Raw genomic sequence first — 12,473 nt, 5'->3', positions numbered from 1 at the left:
TATGAATCCCAGGGAGACCTTTGACCCCTGACCCCTCAGCCCGCTGCTCCAAGCAGGTGAAGGACGCAGAGATGGACAGATCCTCCTCCTGCTCCCCTCTGAGGAAAACAACAAATCAAACATCAGCATCACACAGATTTCCTAGGAGAGAGATAGGCAGGGGGAGGGAGAGAGAGAGGGAGAGAGAGGGAGGGAGGGAGCTACAGAGAGAGAGAGGGAGAGAGTGTGTGTGCGCATAGGAGAGAGAGGCAGAGAGAGAGAAAAGGCAACACACACTCCGTCTCTCGGACATTTTCAGACGCGTCTGAACTCTTCAGCAGCACTTTCGACGTCAGGAATAATCGGTCCCGCACGCGCGCGCTCATCCGGGTCTCGCTCTCCTCCTCCGCGGCGGAGCGTCTCGCGCGGCGGCGGCTCGGATGTGGATGTTCCAGCGGGACGCGCGCGCGGCGGCGGCGGCGGCGGCTGGAGGAGACGCGGCTGTGATCTGAGCTCCGGGAGGATGTTCGCGCTCCGGATCAACAAGTCCGCTCGGTGAGCGTGCATGGCCGCGGGATGGAGATAGCTTTGGTGAGCTTCGAGAACGGCGGCGCGAAAGGCAGCGGCGGCGGCGGCGGCGGAGGCAATGCGGAGGAGAGCTGCCGGAACGCGCTGGACGTCCCTCAGCCGGGCTTCGTGCAGACTGGACTGGGAGAGGACTTCAGCAAGGAGCTGAACACGCGCGGCGGAGCCGCTCCGCAGCAGCAGCCGCTCAGCTGGAAGATCAACGACATGAACAACACCTTCAGCTGCAGCGAGAACGCCATGGATGCGCTTTTACGCGCGGACCACAGCCCCCACCTGTTCGACGAGGACCTCCTGGACATGGACATGGACACGGACAGCAACGAGAGGGTGCTCATCAACATCGCCGGGCTGCGCTACGAGACCCAGCTGGGCACCCTCAACCAGTTCCCGGACACCCTGCTGGGAGACCCCGCCAAGAGGATCAAGTACTTCGACCCGCTCCGGAACGAGTACTTCTTCGACCGCAACCGGCCCAGCTTCGACGGGATCCTGTATTTCTACCAGTCCGGAGGGAAGATCCGCAGACCCGTCAACGTGTCCATCGACGTGTTCGCGGACGAGATCCGCTTCTATCAGCTGGGGGAGGAGGCCATGGAGAGGTTCCGGGAGGACGAGGGCTTCATCAAGGAGGAGGAGAAGCCGCTGCCCCAGAACGAGTTCCAGAAGCAGGTCTGGCTCATCTTCGAGTACCCGGAGAGCTCCAGTCCGGCCCGGGGCATCGCCATCGTGTCCGTGATCGTCATCACCATCTCCATCATCACCTTCTGCCTGGAGACGCTGCCCGAGTTCAGGGACGAGCGCGAGCTGCCGGTGACCAGCCGGCTGGACAACAGCACGGCGCCGCGGCCCTCCCTCACCTTCACCGACCCCTTCTTCATCATCGAGACCACCTGCGTCATCTGGTTCACCTTCGAGCTGTTTGTGCGCTTCTTCGCGTGTCCCAGCAAGTCGGAGTTCTCCAAAACCATCATGAACATCATCGACATCATGTCCATCATGCCTTACTTCATCACGGTGGGCACGGAGCTGGCGGAGCAGCAGGGCCAGGAGCACCAGAACGGACAGCAGGCCATGTCCCTGGCCATCCTGCGGGTCATCCGCCTGGTGCGGGTCTTCCGGATCTTCAAGCTCTCGCGGCACTCCAAGGGGCTGCAGATCCTCGGGCAGACCCTCAAAGCCAGCATGCGCGAGCTCGGCCTGCTCATCTTCTTCCTCTTCATCGGGGTCATCCTCTTCTCCAGCGCCGTCTACTTCGCGGAGGCGGACGAGCCCGAGTCACACTTCTCCAGCATCCCGGACGCCTTCTGGTGGGCCGTGGTCACCATGACGACGGTGGGATACGGCGACATGCGGCCGGTGACGGTCGGCGGGAAGATCGTGGGCTCGCTGTGCGCCATCGCGGGCGTGCTGACCATCGCGCTGCCGGTGCCGGTCATCGTGTCCAACTTCAACTACTTCTACCACCGGGAGACGGACCAGGACCAGTCGTCCCTGAAGGACGAGCCCCACAGCGGGCGCGCCAGCCCCGAGCTGAAGCGCAAAGGCAGCAAGTCCTCGGCCAAGTCTCAGGACGCGGAGAACAACGACGGCGGCGCGTCGGTGGAGAAGGCCAACATGAAGGCCAACAGCAGCGCGGACTTCAAGAGGTCTCTGTACGCGTTCTGCCTGGACACGCGGGAGACGGACCTGTAGCGCCGCGCCGCCCCGCGCCGCGCAGCCCAGACTGGAACTGCTGGAACGGTGCCGTGCGGCGCGTGAACACATGGCGCTCCTGAAAAGTTTAGAGAGCGACGGGCCGATTTATCAAAAGCACATTTAATCCCCTCATCCGCTCCGCGCGGCGGCCCTTTCACCGAACCGCCGCTCCGAGGCGGCGCACGCACCAGACACGACGCGTGCAGCTGGACTCCGTGTACATAATACCGTAGGAAGCAGCGTAGATGAAGACAGAAAAACAAGCCAAATCCCCGCGAGCTCGTGTTCCCGCTCTCAGGCCCCCTGCTGTGTCTCCTCCGCCTCTGTCCGCCTGAGAGCGTCTCCTCCACCCGCCCAGGAACCCCGAGTGTTTTATATGGACCGAATGAAGAGCAGCGATCCGCGGAGAGAGCGAGCTCCTCCACCAGCAGGTCAGTGGAGCACGCCCCCACCTCCACACACACCTCCACACACACCCCCACCTCCACCCCCACCCCCACCTCCACCCCCACCCCCACCTCCACACACACCTCCACCTCCACCTCCACACACACCCCCACCTCCACACACACCCCCACCTCCACACACACCTCCACACACACCCCCACCTCCACCCCCACCCCCACCTCCACCCCCACCCCCACCTCCACACACACCTCCACCTCCACCTCCCACCCCCACCTCCACCTCCACCTCCACCTCCCACCCCTCCGCCCAGCAGCAGGTCTGAGCTGCAGACACACACCTCTGACTCTGATGGAAGTTTTTGTTTGAGGCTCGATGTTTGGAAAATCACGGCTCATGTTTCCTTCCTGTGAGCTTGAAACGTTGCAGATCAGTATTAAGTCAGAGAACATCCCTCAAAGTGAATTTCTTCTTCATAAAATGTTGCTTCTTAAACATATTTGAAGCTCAAAGAAGAGTTTTGTTCCACATCTTCTTCCAGCTTATGTTGTTCCAAACAGGAAAATCTGTCGAATCAGCGTTTTGCGTTCTGCATCTTGTTCTCGGTGCTTTTCTGAAAACGATTTGAAGACATTGAAGACAGAGTGACGGCACTTGTTGGTTTGGTCTGTCTGGCCTGATCACTGAGGAGCTGTCCAATCAGCACCAGGCCCTGCATGTCAGGAGGAAGATGGTGAGAAGTCCTGCGAGGGCCGTTCCAGCGGTGGAGTTTGACGTGACGCGTGTCGACAGAGCGATTCGCTTCGCTCGTGGATTTGGTTCAGAATCACGGTTCTCTTGTAAAATCTCAGTTTTCTTTGCTGTGGCAGAAGTTTCTTTTCCCCCAAACATAACTTCAGCCTTCAGGATCTGTAAGTTCTGCGGAGCGGCTGAGACTTTGTGGCGTTCATGCTGAAGTGTGTGACACGGCGCTGAGTCTGCGCCGTGATTGGACGGCCGGACTGCGGAGGGGCTGGAGGTCACCGCGGTGACTCATGTGCGGACTCGCCGCGCTGTTTCTGTTTTTGTGAGTTTCTTGGTGTCATGGACGGTCTGTGAGTTAATGTGAGGAGACGCCCTGTCCGAGCGGCGAGGCGGGACGGGCGCCGGCGTGCGCCGGGCCCTCCCTTCACCCTCGGTTTAACAAACAAACAGAGGTAAACAAGTCAGTCTGAGGAACTGTGGAGCGTTTCTGTAGCAAACTGTGTGTGTGTGTGTGTAGGTGTGTGTGTGTCTGTGTGTGAGAAGGAGTGAATGTTGGTTGACGATTCCCTGAGACTGATGGAGGAAGAACTCCTCCACTGACCGTGTAGTTTGTCACTTTCTTTCTCTTTCTGTTCCTCACTTACTTTTTCTCTCTCTTTCTTTCTCTCTCTCTCCCACACACACACACACACACACACACACACACACACACACACGGCTCGGTGTGATCTGTGTATCGGTGCCAGTTCATCAGATTACAGCGCCGTGCTGGACGCCGTCCCGCTGCTCCTGGATCAGTGATATCTGGCTAATTGATGCAGATAACAGGAGTTGAGTCTGATCACAACCCGCCAGCAGCGAGCGGGGAGCCAGAAGGACGGCGGCAGTGTGTCCACCGGGAGTTCAGGAGGCGCACACCCAAGCCAAAACACTGATTCACTCGTTTTCTCTGATGGCAGAAAACACAATAAGATACTCTCTATAACAGGCCCAGATTTGAGATCCGACGAGAGATGTTCTTCCTCTCCTGCTCTCAGCTTCGAGCTCAAACGGCGAACATTTGGCTTCGCTGATGCTCGTCTTGCCTTCAGCCAACATTAACATACATCTCGACTCACGTCTGTCACGGCCTCAGCTCGCAGAAGGTCGCTGCGTTAGAGGTACAAATGGTTAACTATGGTGTGTGTGTGTGTGTGTGTGTGTGTGTGTGTGTGTGTGTGAGACGCTCTTAGGTGTTGACGGAGAATCTAATTACTGTGTGAAACCACATGGAAGCAATCAAAGACGGAGGCTAACATGGAAGTTAGCGTCCGCTCTGCTGAGTCCAGATGCTGCTCCGCTGACAGCGTTTCACACACACACACACACACACACACACACACACACACACACACACACACACACACACACACACACACACACACACACACACACACAGATGCTGATGAATAGAGCGTTTGTTCTGCTCCAGACGGGCCGATTGATTGGTTTTCCTTGATAAATGCGAGCCAGAGAGACGGACGGTGTTCTGGCGTCTCGGTGGTCGTCCACGCTGCGTCTGCCTCGTCCGAGTGTTTGTCAGTTTCTCCTATCGATGATGCCCGGATGTCGGCCTGTACTTGTTCCCCATCAGAATGACGGTCGGAGAGCTGACGTCTGGCAGGTTTTACTCACAGAGACTCTGATGGGATTATTCCTCCAGATAAAATAACATCACATTTTTTCAAAGTGAAACATACTCGAATCAGAAGGGTGGAACTGTAATCCCCAGCCCGAGGCCTCCAACACTCTTTTTTTTTTTAAAGCGCTCCAGACTCAGAGATGTGAAATTCTTTCTTCACTTTCCGTGACTTTCTCTGACCTTGAATGCCTCTCGTTGGACCGACGACAGGATTGGACCCTAAACTTTGCGCTTCCTCGAGAACTTGCCAGAGATTATAGCAGCGGAAACATTAAGTCCCGGCGGAGTGACTGACGTCTCATTTCACGGGAGCGAAGCGACGCCGGCGCGGCTTCCTCCACTAATCCCGCTCCGCTGCCCTCGCAGGCCCAGCGACACTCGCCAGCGGAGCGCAGCGTTAGCGTTAGCGTCTCTATTTTTACCCTCAGAGATGTTTTTAATCCGGGGGCGTCTGAAACTGTGCGTGAGAGAGGCAGGACGAGAGACATGCAACAACAACAACACGGGAGGAACATGCAGTAATGAAGGAGACGCATAAAATCACGGCGACGCAGGAAGCACGTGCGACAGCCGGACCGGGAATCCGTCCAGCGGCAGCAGCAAGAGAAAAGAAACACAACCACACTGGCCCTCTGGTGCCAGCTGAAAGTCTGGCCTTTTGCACAGCTGATCTGTTTTAATCCAGATGAGAAGCGGCGAAGGCGTGGATGATCGTGTCGAGTTCAGCTCTTGACACAATCATTTTCTCAAACCATAACGGTTCCTGACCGGCTGCTTGGAGAGATGCTCCGACTGTCGGAGACGACCGGATTTATCAGAAGGGTCTGAGAAGCCGAGGTGTCGTCAGATTGACCGCCTCGTCCGCAGCTGCAAAGCTTCAGATTCCTCCTTGTTTAACTGAAGGAAATTATTCGACCATTTCTTGATTTTGAACACGATCCCATTTTTAAAATTGAGAAGCTTCGTAAGAACAAAATACCTGAATGAGAAGAGATGAAGAGAAATTGTATATTAGTGTCTGATTATTCTGCCAAGAAGAGGATCGGGCCAAGAACAGATCCCTGAGGTTCCCCGTCGAGCAGGTCTGCCGGATCAAACCGCTTCATTTACATGACAGTCATGCCTTGAGTCAACAAAATGGCTACTTTACCAAAATACACCTGGCTCTGTCTGCGTATAGATGGCGGAAACGCTGTGAGCACCACGGCCGTAGGCAGTAGTTCCTCTGCACACGTTCAAGTTGATGGACGATAACAGAGTCATGACTTGAATAAACTCTGAGACATCTCAGTGAGATTGGAGGTAAACCGTTTTTAAAACATCAGTAATCCCAAACAACTGGAGAAAAAGAGGACCGGAACTCTCCAGACTCTGCCGGAAACTTTCAGCAAAACAGATAAAAAAAATTAAAAAAAGCAAAAAGTCATTGCATAAGGAAGAAGGAAGGAAAGAAAATGATTCATTGTCAAACAAGAGCTTCTTTTTGAAACTATGTATTTTCAGACATACTTTAACGTGCCGTTTAAATTAGAAAGTACGTCTTCGTGATTAGATAATGTTTTGTTTCTCTTGGACCGCGGTGGATAAAAAGATAAATAAGAACATCAACCGGACTGTGAGTGATGCTGCCAACAGAACCGAGGAGCTTTCAGCTCCAGCCTGGTTTGTTACTGAGTCAGTGGCTCAGAAGGCAAAAGAAATCTCAGTGAAATGGAAGATTTAAATATATTCAGCAGGAAACACATTCAACAACAACACTGCATTAAATACATGAAACAGCAGTACTATAGAAAACGATGACGACACAGGAAACACGTTCAACCACAGCGGCACAGGGAAGACATGCAAACACATCGCAGGACGCACAAGCGACAACAACAAGACGGGAAACACAAGTGACAACAACAACAAAGGAAACACATGCAACAACAAGAGGGCAGAAAACACGACGGCGACCCGGGGAACGCACAAAACAACAAAAACAACAACAGAGCAGCAGCTCTCCGCTCAGGCTGACAGCGGCGAGCATCCGTGGATGCGAGGCGCAGGGATCAGACGGGGTCACCGCGCGGCGCAGTGGTGCAGTGTGAAGCCTGGGAGCTGTTTCTCTGAGCACACTGAGGCTGAGGTAATCGGTTTGAACCGGCTCGGCTCGGCTCGGCCTCCGGAGGAACGGCGCAGAGAGGAGGAGGTTACATAATTACACACACACACACACACACACACACACACAGCTCATGGGTTGTGCTCTCAGAGTCCGTAGGTTCTGCAGGTGATCAGCTGACAACAGTGACTTGACGCGCTGAGAGCTGAAAACACGCCGGACGCGTTGCTGGAGGGAATTCTGAAACGTTACAGCAGAAACTTCGGAATCTGGCGAAAAACAAAGGAGAACACGTGACGGCAACGTCGGGAGGAACGGGGAGGATTTCCGATGATAAAGTTGACAAGTAAAAGCGGCGGCGAGCCAGCGGAGGAAATGTCTTCCACCACAGTTACAGCAGCGTCTGCAGGCTGAGCTGAACCTCCGGGACGGAAACCAGTTCTCCGCCAGTGGATCCCGCCGTGCGCTCAGTGTGAAGCCCTGCTCTTATTCTGCAGGAATTTAGAAGACGAGATGGAAATTAGAATGTTTATGAAGACATACAGCGCATCCTGTCAGTACATCACCTTCCACTGTGTGTGTGTGTGTGTGTGTGTGTGCGCGCAGCCATTCAGTACATCAGGCCGGTGTCTTCAGTGTCGACTGGGTAAATATTCTAAATATAAATGCAGTAAAAAAAGGCGAAAACAAGAAAAAAGGAGAAAAAAGCAGTTTAATCTCGTACTCTCCATATTTGACTAATTTCAGTATATTTCAGAGCAGCTGCAGGAGCAGGAAGCCTTAACACACTTTGCTTAATCTGTTCTCCGGCTTCAGAGCCCAGAAATCTTACACACACACACACACACACACACACACAGAGTAATCTGCAGGGTTTAATGTTGCGTAAGAGCTGATCTCCTGTGTGAAGGAGCAGTCAGAGGCAGGTTACATTCACCTGCTGAAATATATATATATATATATATATTTTGTTAATCCTTTACGTTCAGTCTTCAGTCCATGTGTGACCTGCAGGTGGCGCCACCACACACACACTGAGTGGGTGACGGAGTCGCTCCTCTCCAGCTGAGCTGACGGTGGAAGCTTCTCCGGTTGTCTTGTTTCACTTCCTGGTGCGATCAGGAGGCTCCGGCTGTCCACAGCTGTTCCACAGATAGGAGGAGCAGAACAGACGGGGTTCCTGCAGGGGGCGCTGTGCAGAGAGAGAGCGGTCCGGGGCCAGCTGGGAGAGATGGGAAGGGTCGGATCAAGAACCAGACCGAGTCCCCAGAAAACTGAAGGAAGTCTTTACTTCCTTTACAGACAAACAGAACAACGCAACGCACAAAATACAGCAACGCAAAACCACAGCAGCACAGAACAGCCCCGTTACCACGGAGACGTGAAACAAACGGCTCTGAGTCAAAGGTCAAGCAGCAGCACCGGACCGCAGAAACGAGCTGCTGTGGTTTTATGTAACGTCAATAAATGCAATAACACACAACACGCTTTTGTGTCTGCACACAATACGCCACACCAGCGTCGTCGTCCTCCTCCTCCTCCTCCTCCTCCTCCTCCTCCTCCTCCTCCTCCTCCTCCTCCTCCTCAGTACTGATAGGAGGAGGACCAGCGGCGCCCTGCGGCCAGCAGTGACGCACCGCCTCCTCCTCGTCCGGCTCCCCCTGTGTGTGTGTGTGTGTGTGTGTGTGTGTGTGTGTGTGTGTGTGTGTGGCAGGAGGAGGATGGAGATGAAGAGCAGCGCTGCCCTGCAGCCGGCGGTGACGCAGCAGTTGAGGCAGAAGTGATGGCGGCAACGTCGCTCATGTGGAAACGTTGCGTTCAGGGCTGTAGGATAACGGAGCGCTGCGGCCTCTTTGTCTGTTTATTTTTTTATTTATTTTTTTTTTTAGAGGAACTCAACTGTCACACGCACACACACGCAAATAACACAAAGAATAAAACCCCCCGAACTCCACCGCGGTCCCGACCGACCTGCTGTGACATCACCAGACGCCATCTTAGCGCCGTGTTAGAGGTCACGAGCGGAGAAAACTCCTCGTCACACTGTATTTGAAACCATGCTTACATAACGCTCAGCGCTGATTAGACTCGCTCCATTTACACATGTGCAAAAAAGTCAACACACACACACACACACACACACATACAAGCACAAACACGTCTCAACCATTTTCGTTTTAAAATTCTCTTTTTTCCTGGAGCGGCGGTGCGTTCGTGAGTCACTGAGAAATGGAAAGCATACATCTGAGCCGGATCGTCCCGATGGGAAGGTGGGAGGTTTGAGAGAGTTCCCAGAATGTCTGACGGTACTCAAACACACACGGCGCCGCGCTGTTAAATAACGCTGTTGTTACAGGTGTGAGGCCGGTGTTGGCTTCCTTCACAGTAGAGTCTGTGGAAGGTGTGACGAGCGGCGTGGAGTCGGCCCGCAGCCCGGTGCCGATGGCTGCCACTTCACGGCTGCAGCCGGTTAGCGGTGGAGGAGGCCGGTCGCACCTGGAAGAGGTCTCCGGGTCAGCTGGTTCCTCTGCTGGAGGCGAACTGGGAAACGGGAGCGTTCCAGCTAGTTGTCCCAGTTCAGCTGCATGAATGCATGAATGCAGCATGGCGGCTTCCCACCAGACTCCCTTCATGAGCACACTGTCAGAGTGTCTTCCTGCTGATGGGGTGTGTGTGTGTGTGTGTGTGTGTGTGTGTGTGTGTGTGTGTGTGTGTGTGTGTGTGTTAATTTTCTTGCACATGAAAGCTGCACATGTGCAACTGGAGCGAGTCTAATCAGCGCGCAGAGTGCTGAGCGTTGCGTAACTCTGAGGAGGACGTGTTTCAGGGAATGTTTGTGGAAGCAGCGTCTCCAAAAGACGGCGTGACGAGCAGTCTGCCGCGCTCCGACGGCGACTTGTGACTGAGTGAATTTCACCTGGAGGGGTGACGCCCGTGTGTGTGTGTGTGTGTGTGTGCTGAGGACTGTGGTTGCGAGTGTTTGTTGCTGCGGATGAGATGAAGGAGTTGGACGTGTTTATCGCTCCGTGGAGAATCTGGTGTCGCTTCAGATCTGAGGGCGAAGCTTCTCTGTGGGGAAACAGCAGCAGCTGATGAAGAAACACTGGAAACTCAGCTGATGATGATGATGATGACATGGTGATGATGATGACATGGTGATGATGAGGATAGTTATGATGATAGTGATGATGAAGATGAAGATGGTTATGATGATGATGGTGAAGATAATGGTTATGATGATGGGATGAAGACATGGTGATGATGAGGATGCTTATGATGATGAGGATGATGAAGATGAAGACCGTTATGATGACAATTATGAAATTGAAGAAGATAATGATGAAGACGGTTATGATGATGAAGATGGTGATGAAGACGGTTATGATGATGAAGACGGTGATTATGATGATGGTGATGAAGATTGTAGTGATGATGAAGATGGTGATGATGGTGATGAAGACGGTGATGATGATGATGATGATGAAGTTGAAGACGGTTATGATGATGATGGTGATGAAGATTGTTATGATGATGAAGACAGTTATGATGGTGATGATGATGATGGTCATGATGACAGTTATGATGATGACGTTATGATGATGAAGATAAAAACAGTTATGATGATGAAGATGATGGTTATGTTGATGAAGACGGTGATGATGATGATGAAGTTGAAGACGGTTATGATGATGGTGGTGATGAAGATTGTAGTGATGATGAAGATGGTGATGACGGTGATGAAGACGGTGATGATGATGATGATGAAGTTGAAGACGGTTATGATGATGGTGATGAAGATTGTTATGATGATGAAGACAGTTATGATGGTGATGATGATGATGGTCATGATGACGGTTATGATGATGACGGTTATGATGATGAAGCTAAAAACAGTTATGATGATGAAGATGATGGTTATGTTGATGAAGATGGTATGATGATGACTTTTTGGAATGTACTTTATGGTCAGTTTGGCGATGAGGATCATGGTGATGATAGGGTGATGAAGATGACAATGGTGACAAATGATGATGATGATGAAGACAGTTATGATTATGATGGTGACAGAAGACTATGATGATGATGATGATGGTGATGATGAGGATATGATGATAGTGGTGATGATGTTAATGTCGATGGCAGTGAGGATGATGATGAAGACAATGATGAAGGCAGTTATGATTATGATGATGATGAGGATAAAGATGATGACAGGGATGATGACAGTGATGACAACAGCAATGGTGAAGGTGATGATGATGATGATGATGACAATGATGATAACAGCAATGGTGAGGATGATGATGGTGATGATGATGAGGATGTTGATAGTGATGTTGATGGTGGTGAAGGTGATGATGATGACGATGATGGAGACAGTTATGATACTGAGGATGATGATGATGATGACAGTGATGATAACAGCAAGGGTGCGGATGATGATGGTGATGGTGATGATAGTGACGACGATGATGGTGTGATGAAGGTGGCGGTTGTCATGCACTGGATGTGATGACGGCGATGGGGAGAAGCGGTCCTGTTCAGGTGTCCTGTCAGTTTCTGTGGTGCGTTCAGGTGTCTTCTGCGGGGGGCTCTGGTCCAGCCTGGTGAACCAGCCCCGCCCACTCCTCATCCACGTTTGGATTTTGTCGTTGGGCTCAGTCTGGACAGGAGCCATAGAAACTCCTGCAGGGGGCGTCGGTTACTCCTTTGACTGACAGGTACTTCAGCCAATCAGAGCTTCAAAACAAATACATCTTCAAAATACGTTCGCTTCTCTAAGGGTTAGCTTTAGCTCATTAGCTCTAGCTTCTCTACACGCAAAGACACACGAAAACGTCTTTTCCTGTCAGAACCTCTCCAGGCCAGACTCTTGCTCTTGCTCGATTGTTGTAATTCTTGGTATTTCGGCTAGAACTTTACTGATTGCAGCTTTCAGACGATGGTTAAAGTTAAAGTCCGTCATCTCCGCTACACGCAGTGACGGCATCACTTCCGGTTTAGCCACCGGAATTCACCACAAAAAAATTTAAAACAAAAAGCCGCAACGCTGATTGGCTCGACCGTTTCACGACTGAGCCGAATCCCCTTCTGTGGGCTCCGACCCAGACTGAGCCCAGCTCCAAAATCCAAACGTGGATGAGGAGTGGGCGGGGCTGGTTTACCAGGCTACCTCTGGTCTCCTGCAGTCTTTTGCAAACTCCTGTAGACTCCTGTAGGTCTCTGTTGGTCCCTGCTGGTCCCTGCTGGTCTCTCTAGATGCCTGTGGGGTCTGCA

General features: G+C 52.5%; 1 protein-coding gene across 1 annotated transcript; it reads left to right on the top strand.

Annotated features, from left to right (window-relative positions):
• Positions 1-310: 310 nt before the first annotated feature.
• LOC115404011 (potassium voltage-gated channel subfamily A member 1) lies at positions 311-2,281 on the top strand. Its single transcript, XM_030113143.1, has one exon. The coding sequence runs from the start codon at positions 556-558 to the stop codon at positions 2,257-2,259; it is 1,704 nt and encodes a 567-aa protein (XP_029969003.1). The 5' UTR covers positions 311-555; the 3' UTR covers positions 2,260-2,281.
• Positions 2,282-12,473: the final 10,192 nt, after the last annotated feature.

This window comes from Salarias fasciatus, chromosome 17 (assembly GCF_902148845.1).
Source record: "Salarias fasciatus chromosome 17, fSalaFa1.1, whole genome shotgun sequence".
Classification (NCBI taxonomy): domain Eukaryota; kingdom Metazoa; phylum Chordata; class Actinopteri; order Blenniiformes; family Blenniidae; genus Salarias; species Salarias fasciatus.
Note: the sequence above shows the minus strand (reverse complement) of the source record. Positions and strands in the feature narration are given on the sequence as shown.